This window comes from Pezoporus occidentalis, unplaced genomic scaffold (genome assembly GCF_034315485.1).
Source record: "Pezoporus occidentalis ecotype Australia unplaced genomic scaffold, CSIRO_AGI_Poc_V1 ctg21, whole genome shotgun sequence".
Taxonomy (NCBI): Eukaryota; Metazoa; Chordata; class Aves; order Psittaciformes; family Psittacidae; genus Pezoporus; species Pezoporus occidentalis.
The window spans coordinates 6,337,501-6,355,012 of record NW_026913964.1 but is presented as its reverse complement, the minus strand read 5'-3'; the positions used below and the strand labels follow the sequence as shown (position 1 = coordinate 6,355,012).

General features: G+C 34.9%; 1 protein-coding gene across 5 annotated transcripts in view; it reads left to right on the top strand.

The window, feature by feature from the left end:
* Positions 1-17,512, top strand: part of CDIN1 (CDAN1 interacting nuclease 1) — a 129,401-nt gene that overhangs the window by 12,666 nt on the left and 99,223 nt on the right. For all 5 annotated transcript variants that reach the window (XM_062619338.1, XM_062619337.1, XM_062619335.1 and 2 more), the window contains exons 2-4: positions 11,336-11,381; positions 12,243-12,307; positions 15,341-15,401. In XM_062619338.1, the coding sequence (XP_062475322.1) occupies positions 11,336-11,381; positions 12,243-12,307; positions 15,341-15,401 (172 nt within the window). The remainder of the gene's footprint in view (positions 1-11,335; positions 11,382-12,242; positions 12,308-15,340; positions 15,402-17,512) is intronic.

The window sequence follows — 17,512 nt, the reverse complement described above, 5'->3', positions numbered from 1 at the left end:
GTGTAGGTCATCTCCGAGAAGCTGTGACAGTGATCCAAGGTTCCTCAGCTGTGCAGTGTACATAACACAGATGTTGGGAGAGTCATCTGTCAGCTATGCCTCTCCTATGGAGTTAAAGTTCTAGGGGGAAAAGAATTCGACACAGTGCTGTCACTGTTACATTTTCACAATAGAAGAGCATGCAAATATTCAGCCTCCTGCTTAGCAGTAGTGCCCTGTCTAATGTCTGTGCTGGTTAGAATAAAAAAATAGTGGGTGCATCTAGGGCTCATAGATCTGACAAAGGTCATGCTATGCTGGGTATTTGAATTGGAAATTGTCTGGACTTAGATTTTATAAAGCTCCCACAGTTGTCGGGGAAAATTTCAGCAGGGTTTTGTCCCTGGAGAGGCCTCTTAGGCCCTTTTCTGTCCTATGAATGAATTTAGATGTGAGAGTTTCTCCTGCCTTAAAACTGTTAAGTTCATTTTGCATACATCCCCAGAGAGAAAAACTGGCAGATGCTTTTGTCTTGGAAGTGTTTAAAAGAAAACTGCAGAACAGGAACAAGGGAGAGAAGGGGCCTTGTGTTGAGTCCCAGAACATTTTGGAAATGGCCAATATGCAGTTTTCATCAGTACTAAGGCGGGGCGCAATATGGTGCCTGTAGCTCACTAGGGAATATGAATGTTGATTAAGCATACTCCCAGGCTTTGAAATCCTGAAAGCAGTGTCAGAATAATGGATGTTGAGCAAATGTCAAACATTTGTTAATTTCTCTGTTATTTGGAGTTTATCTACCATGATCAATCAAATAAACTAGTGCTTCTCTGTTGTGGCATGTGTCATTGATATGGTGATTAGGTGGCTAGAGAGGCCTTCTGGCCTTTTTTTCTTTTTTTGTTTTTGTTTTATTTTGGTTTGTTTGTTTGTTTGTTTTTAATCCAGGTAACAGATCACATATGAGCAGTCATAACTTTAAATTCAAGATTTGCTTGTGGTTGGTTTAGTGGAAAGTGGTACATTAACAAAATACTTAAGCGTACTGAAGACAGAGTATCTTCATAGCATATCTGCTGTGCTAAAAATAACATTCATGCCATTTTTTCAGTTTTGATCCTTAAAGATTTACTGTTGTGGGGAAAGAAATTACTTCTAAATGAAAATCGGTAGAAGAAGCTTTTACTTGTTCTTAAAAGAAGTTTGAAAACAAAGGTTGTCCACCCTAAATTAGTATTAATTTATGGCTTAGCTCCCTTCTACCCTCCAATTCTTTTGTTTTTTATAAACTAGGTCTTGACATCCTTATTTTTGATTGGGAGACATGTTCAGATGCCTTTAGTTAAAAGCAAAGTGGGTGACTGACTTTTTTATAAGAGAGTGTGTATTCTCATTAAAAAATACATTGTATATAACAAACATCATATGACATTGTTAGTTACTGACTGACATACAGAAATGTAAATCATACAGTTCAGAATGGTTTTTTCCCTTCTCAATTTCCACTTTACTTATGTCCTAATTCTGCTAATTTGCCACTCTTAGGTAACATACAAAGACCTGATATTTAAATGTGAAGAATAAATTAAAAATCTGAATGAGAGAAAGGCTGTGTGGCCTTTGCTGCTTTACTGTAATGTATAAAGACTTTAAAAATGGGAGAGGATAGGTTTGGGATGTTTTGTGTGAGGCCTTTTTGAAAACTGCCTGAAGGATGTCAAATTTCACTGAATTCTAGTGAAGTTTAGTTACCCTTTTCTCATGTTTTTTGTTTTCTGGTTTTTGTTTTGTTTGGTTTTTTTTTGTTGTTGTTGTTTGTTTTTGTTGTTTTTTTCTTTTTTGTGAAGTTCAGTCCTTACGTGCTTAATGTAAAGACATCAGTGTATATTTTTATTACGTTTTTGAGAATTCCCAGAAATGTAAGGAGTGCCAGTGAGTCATGATGCATGTTGTGGTCATCTTCAGTTTATTTTAACATAGAACAAATGTTTGATGTTTCCTTCCTCGGCTTCACATTTATTTACCAAGGCCTATGGGCCCATCTACCAAGACTGGTCACATTTTGGTGCTTAATAAATGTGATGCTATGTGGTGAACCTATTGATCTGTTTACTGGAGATGATTCTGTTCATTTAGTGCATGGAATAAGAGTTCTTCTGGAAACCCAACCTTTTCTGTGGCACAGCAGGAAGCAAAGTGTGTAACCATTGTACGTATTTGCAGAGCAGAGCAAAGAACACCAAAAAATAAATCCTCTGGAAAGAGAAAGAAGGGAAAGGAAAATCCTGTTAGTAGGAGTGGAAAAGAACATCAGAGAAGTTTAAGGATAGGATAATATAATATTGTGATCACCTCTTGTCAGATGCTCCCTTCGTAGTGGCTGCCAGTTGTAGGTAGACAGCTTTGTAAAAAAGGAATGCTGGAAGACCACTGGTAAAAGGGAACAGCTGTGTTTCCTTCTTAGTGTGTTTCTGCCATCTTGCCATGAGGAAGTAAGTAGTGGAATTAAATTAGTTTATTCCCTCTATGCCACAGTAGTCTGGGGCTGAAAATGTACAAATTTAGCGATATAGGTACTGCTCTGTCAGCTAAGTAGATAGACAAGAATAGACAACTTTTAGATGATAAACACAGTTTAGGGCCTTAGACTGAAAATCGCAAGGGGACTACATATAAACAGATTCATTTCTTGCCTTAAATCTGTATCATTCCCAACACTGGAATTTACTTAAAACTACTTTTATGTATCATCCACCTTTGATAGAGCTAAAATGATATCCTGTATGGGGAACATTAATAAGATCATGATTTGTTTAAAGAATTAACAATTTTGATTGGATTACTGGAAGCTTTTTTGATTTAAGGTGTTCACTTTTTTATCCTGGTGATAGCTATGCAACAGTGTGTGTGCTTGACATGTGATGCATGCGGATGCTAAATATAGTAGCAGCATGAGGCAAGTGTCATTAACAGTAATTTATGTAATGAAAGCCACCTGGCTGTCTTTGTAATTAATTGCTTGTAAATAATAAATTTAAATATAGTTTATAGTTTTCTAAATTTGATTATATATTTTTAGGAACAAATTGTTTAAGGGTGGGGATTTATTAGGTTTCAAACTGGCACAGATATTATTTTTACATGCAGGCTAATTTTTTAATGTAAAATGATCAGTCTGATTAGCTTTGAATTGCCATTCATCCATTAAAATATTTTTCTAAAATTAAATGTAAACATCTAGTTTATACAGGACAATATAGGTTTGAGGACAAAAAATACAAAGTAGAATGATTTTCCTCTTCCTCCACAATCAGGAAATGTAATATTGGAGTCTGGAAAATTTCTCTTGACAAGGTATTCTATAATCTGATCCTTTGCTTGGGGGTTAAAGGAAGTAGCACAATAAAGTTACTCAAGCAAAATGAGGAAGATGGACACAAAATGCATATATCAAATATTTCTTTCTAGTTATAGCCTACTAAGTGAATATTTTTTTCAGTGTATGGACCTTGGCCCTATAAAGAGGGAAGATGGGAAATGTGAAGGATAAATCCCTGTTTTTAATTTTAGCTTCTTTACACAGCTGTCAACAGATAACAACTTTTGTGTATTTTTTTGTCTTAATGGTTCAACTTTTAATCTAAAAGTTGTACTTAGTGGTACTAAGAGGAAGAGTTCAAACTTGCAAACGTGTTTTTAGCTTGGAGTGGTTGAGGACAAGGACATAGTAAATCATCTGCTTATGTTAGTCTCAAAGTTTGCTTTTTATTTAATTTTCTGTGAAATATTATTTTGTAGAGTTAAAGAAGAAAATACCAGGAAGTGGAGATGTGGAGACAACTACTAAGGTTAATCAGGTGTATGTGGGAGGCAAATCCTGTTTGACTCCAGCCAATTTCTTTCATCAATGGACTCCCTGACTAGATGGTCAAAGGGTACCAGAGAAGTTCTGGTATGGGTAAGGTGAAAATAGTCAATAGACATTGAAGACTGAGGTTAAAATACTTGAGAGTTTTAATTTCATGGTTTAGCTCTGACATCGTGTTCTTTAAGTCTGTATTGTGAATATATTTTGGTTTTGTATTACATCTGAAAATATTTTCCAGCTTGAAAATTGAACCTTACAAAATAGTTTTATATTTTTATGGAAGAGACTTTACTTAAAACATTTGTGAAAGAGTATTTAATTACAAAGGTCTCTGTGTGGACTTGGCATTTAAGTAGGTTTCAAACATTCATGCAACAAGCACTGTGCTGTTTTACTCTGGAAAGAAGAAAGTATCAGAACAGTATCTCAGGCAAATTATTATCTATTTTCTGTACTTGCTTACTGAGATAGTAAGACCAAAAAAGTGTTTTCATTTGGAAATACTACTCTTCAGTTCTTGTGTTTTCAGAGTTCCATTTTTATCCATAATATATGACAATGTTTATTTTATCACTTTTAAAACATAATGTTGTTCTCATTATAAGCATACATATATGAATGGAAAAATAGCGTCTTTATTCCGATTTCTTTTTCATTTTGGAGGCTTGATCAGAAGTACTTTGCAACCGTTTGAACATGGCATATTTTGGGTTACACTTTTAACTACTTGTTACTACTATTGAAAGTTAAATTTTTGTCATGTGGGTGAAAGAAGGTGTAACTTATCTCTGCGAAGAGCTAGCATTATTTTGTGATCATTGCCTGTATTGATAATTCGTATTCACCTCTGCGTTTTATTTTTTCCACATCTGATATGGATTGTTCATAGTCTGCAGTTGTTTGAAAATATGTTGGCCATTACAACAGACACAAAAAAAAAATAGGTGTCTACAGGAAGAACTGGTACCCTGTTCTTAAAGGAACTTCTAAGTCTTTCTAAATGAAAAATCAAACAGTATCTAATACTGGCAATTTTCCTCTGTCTGCTGCTAGAACTTATTGGCCAACTAGGTCAGACATTATTAAAGTTCAAGTGGCCCAGTGGGAAAAGTAATGGTCTTATGCTACTATGAATTTTAAATGCTGCCATTTCTATGTATTGCACCATCATCTGTTCTCGCACATCACTCTAAATTGTATAAAAGTTGTGGGACCAACCAGTGTCAAGGTCATAGAGGTGATGACTCTTCGCAAGTAGCCATCTCGGAGCTTTCTCATACAGTTATTCTCATAACCCTAGCTATAGGCAGCAAAGTTGTATGCACATGCCTTCATTTAACCTTTTTATTATCATTGGGGAGTATAAGCCCGCATTACGGGATGACTTTTTTACTTGAACTCTTTACTTTGGTTTTTATTTTTGATCCTACCAAAGGTATGAAATCGACTTTGAGGCAAAGACAATTTTTAGTAAGTGGTACATATTTAAATCTTTTGCATTGAGCTGTTGTACTGTTTACTTGAACTGGATATGAGAGAATTTCTACATTGATTAGTGCTATAGTTCTCCAAATGAACTTGAACTTTATCTTGATTTTAAATATGATGATACTAAGTCTGAAATGAGCATATTAGCAGGTGCTTCTTTTTTAATATATATTAAAAAGCTGGATTTTTATAATATTAATATATTTATAATGGGAGTCTTTTCCCAGCAGCACTGTGTTGACTTGGTAGTTTTCAAAGTAGTAGCTACTTCAATGTTTTCATTGTTTGGAAGGGTTCATATGTAAAGAAAATAAAACTGGTTTTGTAACCCAGACTTGAACTGGTGTAGCTGGAAAGCTGTAATGTTGGAAGACAGCCATTTTGCAGAAGCTACTGTGTTGTAGCTAAAGACTTAGGTACTTTTATATCACATAGTTATTCCAAACTCCTATTCAAACATATATATTCACACACACATATATAGGCACATATATTGATTTAGCTTAAATTGGTAATTCACTGACTTCTGATAAATCTGTGTTAATTTTGTGAGTGATAAAGTAGAAACGTTTACAGAGACAATAATCTGCTTTTTGAGAATTTTCATGCAGAGAAGTGACCACAACCATACTAAAACTTTAGGTGAGATTGTAATATTAAAAGCTGCAGTAAAGAGAGGCTAAAACCATAGCTATTCTAGATGTCAGTGAGGCTTCCTCCCTCGTTCCATGTCTTTCAGTGCTTGGATGCATGTAAGCCAAGCGGTTCTCAAGCTTTGATACTTGTGGGCTACACTCTGCAGTTCTGGGAGGCCACAGAGGTTTTACACATCTGGGCATGTGTTGCACATAAGTGTGGACTGATTAGTATATGATAAGCAGTATAGAAACATTGTTTTCTTTAGGAGTCCCTGTGCCAGTGTTTGTAGTACAGAAGATGAGAATTAAAAGGCTGTTTGGGTTTCTTTCAGGTTTTTGAAAATGTAACAAGACATGTATTTAGGCACACATTCTAGAGTCTCAGGATAGCTGTGAGGAGGATTCCCTTTCCACCCCCAGACATTTAAATTCATCAAATACATGTATTTCTTTTCTCACATAGATTCTTAATCCAGCATAGAAGGACTATGTAAGTCTAGCCCTTTTGTTCTAAAGCTCAGTATTACATTAGGTAAAATATTTTAAAAGTTATTGTACATGGAAAGGGGAAGTTTTTTTCCAATTATTAGAAATGAGAGACTCTTACCTGCTTCAGAACATTTCATGAAGGGATCTGGCTAGCACTTCTGCTTTGGAATTTCACACTTAACAGCTTTTGAATTTTGGAAACACAGCTCCTGCCCCCCACCCCATTTTTTAACCAATATATTTATACTCTTAATGAGATGGGATGTTCCATTTTGTGGAAGGGATAATTCCCTTCTCTACAAAGCAATGTTCTTTGTAGATTTCATTTGCTGAAAAAAGAAAAAAGTCAAGGCTATTCGATATATGTATATATATATATATAAATATATATATTATATATATCTGTCTTATGATGGACTTTGATTTCCCCCTGTTTGTCTCCACTTGTGTAGATAGTTACTGGGTTAAATACTGCAATTCATATTTACTGTTAGGTTTTTTTGTTTTGGATTGGTTTTTGGTTGGTTTTGATTGGTTGGTATTTTTTAACAGATCTTTCTAGATACTCTTCCTTTGTTCCATGGTAAAATACATGAAATGTAAAGCTGAATTTTTAGTCTTTCTATTTTAGGCAAAAAGTGTGGAGTTAAAGATGAGGGAAACACAGCTCCTTTTAAAATTAATAGATGAAACAAGTGGAAACTTGGTCTTGTACCTAAAATTTTACATTTTCAATAATCTCAGAAAATAAAGTAGAAAAGCGTAAGTTTCATCTCATCCCTAAAGAATTAATAAGAATTATAAGAATTATTTATCAGCCAGGGCTGATAATATAGTATTTGCAGAAGTTGTCATGTCTGGATTTTCTCCTGCTGAAGCAGTAGTAAAAAGCAAGTATTAAGTTGGACAGCACCCCAAATCTTGACTAGATCTGCAAGCCTGCTTTGCTGAGAAGGTGATCCTGTCCATTTAAATTATTTTTGTCCTTACTAGCTACTTCTTGACCTGAGTTTTGTATCAGCTCTAGTTATGAAGCACTGGTCTGCATCAGCATATTATCTGTTACTAGTTTATTTATGAGTACTCATTGCAAAACAAAACATTTCTGATATACTCACCAGGGATAATAGCATCCTCTACTGAATTCTGAGATTCATTCGAAGAGAATGGTCTAAATTTTATTCTTACATGTGAAATTACCAAAAGATATATTCTTTTTCCAGCACCAGACATGCAGTTCTCTTTTTAGCTTGATTGATCTTGTGACTGTTCTTAGAGGTGATTTCTCTTATCTCTTGTTCTGGTCTGACTTGGACATCCCATTTTAAATGCGGGATTTGTATATTATTGGTATCTTTGATATGAGTAATACTTTCTTATGTTAGGCAAATTTTTATATCTTTATTTCATTTGGAACCAGGAAATGATATTTCATTTTTTAAAATTAGAAGCTCTTTTCTTAAAAAAAAAAAATAAATGGTGGTTTGTAGCAGATCTTAGATTTCAGTTTTCTGCCTAAATACAGTTATGTATTGACAAGGACACAAAGTGCCACCAACATGAACACAGAGTAACAAAAGGCAAATTGTTCCATTATGGATGTTGGTGTACAAGAAAAAGAGGATATCTAAAGAGCGAGGCTGGTTGCTTTGAACAGAGCTCTGAGGGTAGTGTCCATTACCATCTGGAACTGCCGAAGAAAATGTTTCCATGAAAGTGGCCTTCTATAGAACTTGAGGAAGGGTGCTTGTTTTCCTAGAAAACAGATTTAGTTCTACAAGATGGATAACAGTTAATTTATTAATTATTTAAACTAGGTAGTACTTGAAATTATGAGTTGGGATGGCATTGTTTGTTTCTGAAAATCAGCAGATCTGTACCGTGGCTTTACAGTTGGTTCCTGACAAAAGAGGTTGTTCGACACAAACATGCCTATATCCATAGCCTTTCAGTAAGGTATGAGGCTTACTACAAAGTTTATTCCATGAGAAACAATAATGCAACACTGAAATGTTATTTTGATTAAAAGATATTTTCACTGTTATGTTTGTTTTCCTGGATATTTCAGCTATATTAATTTGTCTGCTCATTTGCTGCCTTGAAATCCTGTATAGCGTAAGAGGATGAACGAAGCCCTAGGAATTTTGCTGCTCCTGTAGAAGTAATGATAACTTACACAGCAGTATCCCTGCTGTCAGTATCAGCAGTTGTGATCATGCTGTTTTATAATGCAAATGCATGTTCATGACTTCTGTCCCTGCTCCAAGTACACTTTTTCAGCGCTCTTTGAAAACATGTTTCAGGTTTCTGTCAGTGACATCTTGTAATAGATGTTCCAGTTGTGTTTTGAGGAGCTATTTTATTTTTCCAGGAAGTTGTGGCAATGGAATTGTGGCAAGGAAATGCTGGGTGACAGATAAGTGGTTTTGGTGTTTAAGAGAGGAACTGTGTTAACCAGAAAAGAACATGGGAGCAGCCATGTGATGGTTAAATCCTCTTTTCCTGGGACAGGGGAAAGATATTCTGGTAATAAGGCTTGAAATTCTTTGACTGATATTAGAGAAATAATTCTGTTTGTCACAGTTGTTGTGGTTTTGTACTGCAATCCAGTATATATCCAACTTGTTCAGTTGGGCTGATTTATTTTTTTTATTTTTTTTTAGTGTTCATGGTAGGTCCTAAATGACCTGAACAGTTGAAAACATAGGAGAGGAGTGTCGGACGAAGCTGAAGTAGAAGGGCAAAATCCAAGGACACCAAGGGAACAAATAGAATGGACAAGAGTCAGGAGTGAGAAGAGAGGGATAAAGGTCTTGATTCTTTTTGATATGTCAGTGGGTATAATAGGATAATGGTACAATAGGTATAGTAATCATGCTGGGAATAGCCTAAAAATGCAAAAATTGGTATGTCAGTGGAAGAGAACTTGAACCAGAAATCCATTTAAATGCTATCTTGTTTTGTTTTGGGGTTTTCCACATCTTTTCTCTAAATTCAGTTCTACCATTATGACCATGTAAATCTGCCAGATCATAATAGTTACGTGGAGAGCCATTAGGGGGCCATATGTACCCACCTTATTTATAGCCTGCAAGGTTGTTTTAAATCAATTTGAAATACCTTAGCTTTGCGTATGCATATAGCCTGTGTAAGTATATAATCTTAATTTTTTTCCTTTGTTCACCTTCTAATGATTGCATACGCATGTTTAAAGTTGCCATAATTGGATGGTGCACCTTTTAGGGAGGCATTGTGTTACATAACTCTTGGCCTTTGTGTCCAATGATGTATATTTAAGCATATTTAAATTCTTGATTACATTGTAATTCTTTTTTCTGTAATCCATTATTTTCATAAGTCTGTATACTAGTTTATTTTACTATAATTTTCTTACAGTTTTAGTATTGGGTCAACACATACTCAGACTGAACATTCTCATGTGTAATATACCAGAGATCAAGGCTCAGCTTACTGCTCTCACACAGATGTTGTGCTGGACAGAAAAGCCCAAAATACAATATTACGGCAAAGATACTCTAAGTGCAAATATGGGTAATAATAAACTCTTCATACAGCAGTACATTAATCTAGTCACTTTTTTCCTAATACTTCAACTGGTTGGTTTAGAGGTAACACTTCATATTCTGCTGCAGACATACTGTCTGTTTAAACCTGAACAAACCATTTAGTCATTCTTGCAAATGGGAGTAATGCTTCCTTATCTTAGATTAGTTATTTCTGAGGCATAGAAATTGCAAGGAGAAGGACCATTTGAGTATAGAGAGAACATTTACATTTAATGTAAATATGATGTGATATGGGTGTTAAATTCACATGCAAGAAATCTGACAAAAGAGTAAGACTTTAGGCATTGCTGAATCTTTGCACTGCCTATGTTCAAAGATGTACTAGCCTTAGTAGGTAAGTTCATGAAATGAAAAATGTTAATTATTCATAATGCTTTGCTGTACCATAAAACTCGATTTATTGAGACTATAATTTGTTCAAGTTGCATGTAGTAGGAAAATATATCAGGAGTAATTAATTGTATTCAGGATGTGATGAGGTATATATATCCACAGAGAACAATTGAAAACAGTAGTGATGTGGTATTGATTGCCTTTCAGAGAAAAAAAAAAATCTTGTCCCATTTCTAAATGTTAACAATTCAGAGAGAAAAATTCCCACTTGGGAAGAATGCTTTCCAGGTTGCTTCATTGCCAGGTGTTTGACATTGAGTGGAGCCTTAGATGAATGAAGCTTATGGCAGCTTTTGGAAATGACCGACTCCAGGGAATGTTGGCTTCCTGCTGTGAAAGTTTCTATTTTCAAAGCACATCAGTTTCAGTGGGAATGTTCCAGTGGTCCCATATGCTACTTCTGACAGAGGGGGAAGTTTTTAACCTGAATATGAGACAGCTACTGAAGACCTTCCCTTGCTGCTAACAGAATGAATTTCAATATGTTGCCAATGAACAAGCAGCATGTTCCCAACTGCTGATGGAATTTATCTCCATCAATTATTAACGGAAATTTTGATTTGTTTTCCTTTCTGCCTGTTACCTTTTAGCTTTTCTACCTGCTCCTGTTAGAACTTTGTGGGTTCTGAAGCTGAAAAAGGAATCACCCAAACAATATGCTTGTTTGCTTTAAAACTGTTGCTGTATTTTCCTCCCCTCCCTCATACGCTCTCTCCTTGACCTAGCAGCAGGAAGCCTTTGTCTGAGGTGTTCATCTGGAACAACTTTTCCACACTTGTTTTCATGTTCTGTTAGATTACAGGGCAGCAGGCCTACCTTTGAAGCTCCCTTCTCTTTTGTTTCTTTGCAGTGCACTCCAGTAATTAACTTTGTCCTTCTTTTATTTGTTCCAGTCAATCGCAGTCCACTCTGCTGAGCATCTTCTCCCAGGAGTACCAGGTTAGAAGTTTTCTCCTTTGTGAGGGTTGACAGGTGCCTAATTGAATGATGAATGTCCCTTTATTTCTTTGTAATTGAACTGCCAGCTTTCTGATTGGTTTGGAGGATGTTCCTTTTTCCACATCAAGCACCGCCTGAGTCTCAGTGGATGGCTGCCAAGCCTACCCATCCATCTGTCTAATAACATCTAGCCTTTGCTTATTTGGTGGACCTGTAATAAATTATGCTAAACCATTATTATTCTGACAATAATAATTTCCCTGTGTTGCATGGTTCCATGTGCTAAATGTTTGCTGACTTGCACTGTCAGTGCTGCTTTCCATTGCTGACAGAGATGATGATAAATGACCATTGCCGGAGTGGCAGAAGGCAAGAGAGGCAGAAAATGGAGTCATTTATCATGAGATGACAGGTGTCAGTCAAGTGGCAAGTCTCTATGGAATTACTTTTTGTAGTTTTTCAAATAAGTTGTTTTTAAGCAATGTTCTTCCTGGTTAAAAATGCCAATTGAATTGTAAAACTGGAGTGCACCAGGCTTAGATGGAATTGAATTGAGGAAAAATTAATACAAAGGTTGAAAGAGAGAACAAGTTTTTCTTTGCCCTCTGCAGCCTTCAATAAACTTATTTAGATTCAATTATTGTGACCTTACTGGCTTTTACATATATGGTACATTGCAGTACAGTCTGAAGACGTTCAATTCAATAGGTAGATTGAATGTCATTTCTGTACAGAATCTAAAAACAGGGTTTAGTTTATATGTCAAAGTGTAGCCAAGGAACATGTGCCTGGACAGTCATGATTTTTGTATTTTGATCTGTGACACATTTGTAAGACTCCTTGTTTTTTTCATTTTTCTAGAAACAAATCAAAAGAACACATGCCAAGCATCACACTGCTGAAGCTGTTGAAACTTACTACCAAAGGTATCACCTTGCCACCCCAGTCAGGAGTATTATCATAACTAGTATTTGTTATGGCAATTATGAGTAAATTAGCTTATTAGCTTATGAAGCTGATTATGAGGATTACAAAACAGTTCCCCTAAAATTGTTTTCAGTGAAAATGCACAAATTTTCCTGTGCTTGGTCACTGATTAAGAAAGTGTTTGCTTCTTTGGCTCGAAGTCAGGGTAAGCAAATATGTTTTACAGAGTATACGATAGCATTTATTGTATGTTGCCTATGTTTGTAATTATAGGGCTTCTGTGTCAAGAATAACATTGAGGATAACTTCCTCACAGCCAGGGAGATTGTTCTGTTACAGTTGCTTGTACTTTTAAAAGATTTGTGTTAGGTTACAAAAAGTTACATATTCATGTATTGCCAGTGAAAGAACTAATTTTTAGATCACTCCTGTTTTATCAACAGAAATGTCAGAAATAGCTATTAAGGGAGGATGAAAACCTTTTTGTCGCTTTACAATATTTTACAATTGTATGCATCTTAAGCTAATAAATTGTATTTGCTACACCTTATAGTTTGTCTGTTTCTTCTATAGGCTTTACTAAAAATAGTGCAGTGACATAATTGGGGCATGCAGATAACTGGTTAAGATACACAATTAAAATATTTCCTTGTAGACTGACGTATCAGCTTGTATGGCAACTGAGTTGATAACTGTGATTATACATGTCTGATATTTATGCTTAATATTAATGTGTATGAATCAGGAACATATACAAAAAGCCTTCATTTGTGAAAATTAACTGTGCTTCCACAGAGCCATATATTTAAAACTAAGCAGAGCTTCATTTTAGTAGACGCTGATTTAGAATATCTAGTGTGAATTGTGCTGTTCTGGGGTTTTGATTTTCTTTTTCTAGTGGCTGTACCGTTCTGTAAAAATATGTACTGGATCATATTGCACTTCTCCTGTGCTGTTTAGGAAGAACATTGGTATGATTAAGTTTGGCTCACATCAGGTAGAAGGATTTGGTCTTCTGTCCCCTTGTGCACTGTCTGAAGTATGATAGTAGTACATAATTAATGCATTATGTATGAAGCTATATGGTGGTGGTAGGGAAGATCATTCTTTATGCCATTTCTGGGTATTTCACATTGCAAATGTATTAACATGGCCAAATAAAATGCACGTTTTAAAATCAGAGATGTTCTGGTTAGTAGTTAGAAAACTCATCTCAATCCTGTTTTAGTAGATTTATTGTATAGTATGTTTCATAAGCTACAAGGGCAGACTGCTTGAGTCAGAAGCCAGTTTGAAATGCTTCAAGCATAAACATGGCAAACATGTCTTCTCGACTTCTCTTTTGTGGCATCCATTTTACTGCTCCAGTCTGTGTGTATGCTCTTTCATATTCTCACCAACATAGAAGCAGATTATTGTGCTCCCATTGCTTTCCTGGGTTGGAAACGATCAGTTTTTGCATGTATCCATTTCAGGTGGCCCCCATTGGGAGCAAGTAGAAGTACAGCTGAGTGGAGTAGTTTCTGCTGCTCTATTGAGACTTATAAGTCTTAAACTTAGGAAAACACAAAGGCAAATTACAGGAAAGATCAGCAGGCTTTTCAGAATAGCATTGTCCTCAGCCTGTGAGAGCTGTTAGGCCATTATGGAGTTGCCAGTCGCATTAGAATTATCTGACAGAAAAATACTCCATTGTTACCTGTAGCTTTGCTATTTAATCAACTGAATGCATGGTTTAGAGCATTAATGTCAAGTAAACCTTCCTGGGTAGGTATTTTGTTTATGATGTCTCCTTTTTTTGTTTCTGTAATAAATTTTTAAAGTTTAAATATATACAAAGTATCTTGCTTTGTGGACTTTTTTTGTGTAGAAATTAAATAGGTTGCAGCAAAAAGCTTTTATAATTTCCTTCATTCTTTAATAAGCTTCAGAATACCTTGCAAACAAAAAGCCCTCTAATGCTCTGTGAAGAGGTTTATGTAAAGGTGTTATACCCATTCCATGTAAGGATAAAATTATAAAGAATTTTAATGTCTGTGACTAATGAGCAGAAGAGTGGCTTCTGATGGATAGATAATGACAGAGCTGGAAAGGCTGTGGCCTTCTAATGATGTCAGTAATGATAAGCTATACGAATACAGATAGGATAAATGAACAGATTCAAATACTGGTAACTACTGTTCTTTTCCACATAGCTGCAAAGCACAGTGGCTTGTGATAATGTAGCTTCTTCCCACCAACTCCTGAGAACAGGTTTTAGTCACTACTGAAATACACACATCAAACAGTAAAAGTTACAGACAGTGAGGAAGGCAATATTGTTATGAAGCAATGGTCAGAAATACCATGTGAATCCATATCGGTGTAATACCCTTAACCAGAAACATTAAGCCTTTGCCACTGATAGGATAATGACTTTCTATCACCCTTTATTGGATCCTAAATATTTAATTTTTTTTTCTTTGGAATATTCATTTGATTGTTAGATTCTGATTTAACTAAAGTAAGCCTTTAGTATTTAAACTACTGCCCAGTTGATAAAATCTGGATTTCATAGAATCATAGAATCGTTAGGGTTGGAAAGGACCGTAAGATCATCTAGTTGATTTGAGAATTTATGTTTTTGTGCATAGAAAGGAATTGAATAAGATAGGTAGTGAGCCATCATAGTTGAAGGTCATGTGGAACCCTAAATCTTTGCTGTGAATAATAAAGTTTTATTTGTCTGTGATGCATCTTTTCCAGAGTACAAATATCATTTATTTGTATGTCATTAAGCCAATTTTTTAAAAAAATTTCTTCATTTATTGTGTTTCTTACTTAATCGAGATTGATATATCTTGCAGATGAATAGGAGGCAACCCTGGAGAGTTAGTGAGTGTTTTAAATATTTTTTTTCTTAAAAAATTTCCAGTTAAATACTCTGTACTGGGGCATTTTCCCCCAAATGAAAGAGGTTCACAAGGGATACTGATATGTATGAACTGGTGTTTTCCTGCCACTGCAGAATTACCTGGCTTTATCTTGTCTAGGTACCTGAATGGGGTGATGAAAAATGCAGCTGCCCCTGTATTACTGGAGCTGGCCAATGAGGTAATCATCTGTACTTTTTTCTTTAATCTTCTAGTGTAAAACCTGAGGGGCATATCTGTAGTGACTTTAGAGAGAAAGGTAATTAACCTAAAAAAAAAAAAAAAAGGTTCCAAGGCACATTAGACATTTAGAATGGTTCCCCAGTCTGTTAGTACTTACAATAATTAGACAAAAAGCCCCATTTATTAATAAATCAGTTAACATAATTAGTCTTAACTTCAAGGCGAATGCATAAGAAATTCTGAATTTGTATTTTGTTGGAAATTTCAGACAGATCGTAGGTCTTTAATGCAGAAACTTACTAAACATTCCCACATTGATTAAATGGAATTTTATCAGTTTTACTTGTATTTGATTTCTTGGGGGGTTTTTTAATAACAAAACCCATCTAAGATTTATTTTTTTTAATGATAGGAAGCTTTAAAGAGTTCATTTTCCTGACTGCATTCTCCGTTTATTTCTGTTCGTACAGATTAGAGGATGGCTAATGAGAACTGTTTAATATAAAGCAATTAAGCAGAATAAATTCCTCAATATAGCCATTTCCTAGAAAAGCTGGAATGTAAAAAGTTCAGTACAGTTGTCATTAAAGCCTTGACATATTTATTGATGCTGTTTATTAACTAGAATATTAATCTGTCTTGGGATGCAATGTCTTCTTTGAATTAAAAACTGCTATCTAAAGCACTACCTTAAAGAAGATGTAAAAAGTTTGAAAGAGTGGCAGTGAGCCTCCTAGAAAAATAAAATTGATAAAATATCTACCCCTTAAACTCTAAAATATTTATTTACAATAATAATGACAATGCAATAGCTGATAGTCCTTGTAACTGCTTATGCAACTCTCAAAGGAATAGAATGAAATGTATGCTGGTTTGTGTTGCATTTTAATAGAAAATGAAAGAAGGAGGCAGAAAATGAGTGTTTGCATCAAAAATGATATGGCACTACAAACATTAAGTGTTGCAATAGCAGCAAGTTCTACATGTTACATTAGTAAGAAAGAATGGTTTCTCCCTCATGTACATTGCTTCAGCCAGCAAATGTACGATTACCTATCAATTACTGGAAGCTTTTAATGGTCTGTGAAGTGTCCACATATCCTGATCATACAGTTAGCGTAGAATAAAGAATTTATATCATATTAGTGGTAATGTGTAGCTTCTTCCCATTTGTGGAAAAGACAAGTCTTAAACTACTGAGAGTAGAATGTACATTACATAAATAAGTACAATCTTATTAAGAATTTAGGTAAACAACCCAATTCATGATATATTGCACCCATATTATATAGGAACCATCATAAAAATCTTTCAAGCACAAACAAATATGTCTGTTACTGGGTTTTGTATATTTTTCCTATTGATTTATAGATGATGCATATAATTTCTGACTCTAGTGAGCATATCTTTGTTTATATTACACTAATGTATTTTTGAAATTCAGATCAAAGATATCTGCAGTTCAGAAATAAATAAAAGCTAAATCTAAAAGAAACAGGAGATATATAAAGAACTTATCTGCTTCTGATTTCATAGTAGCAGGTATATAAGAAAGGCAATGCATTTTGTGACTGCTGCCTAATGCATTAGGGAAATATGGCAATAACCAGCACCAAATTACTGCTTCCAAACAATCAAGCTGCCATTTTTATATGATAGTTAATATTTAAATGACATACTCTTGCGTCTGCTGACAATTGATGTAATGGTAATACTTTATGAGTCAATATATATTTAATCAGTGGAAACTGTAAAAATTGATGAGAAATATATAACATAGGTGCATTACAGTGTGTAGAAGCTCTGTTAAATAGGAAAAGCTCCATATTATTTTTGGGTGTTTTTTTCTGAGGGATTGTGAAACTACTTTTAATTTTTTTTAATTATAATTTTATTTGCCAGCTTCTTATTGTATATGTAGTGCAAAAGGGCTAAAATCTCATTTTTGTTAGATAGGAATAACAAAATTAGTCACTGTTCTCTTCATACAAATATTTTCAAGTGAGATTTGAAGCACTATGAATTTTACTTACATGCTAAATTCTGACATGAAGCATGATGGCCCTATTTCAAAGAAAGATGGACACATGATTAATATGAAAATTAGGG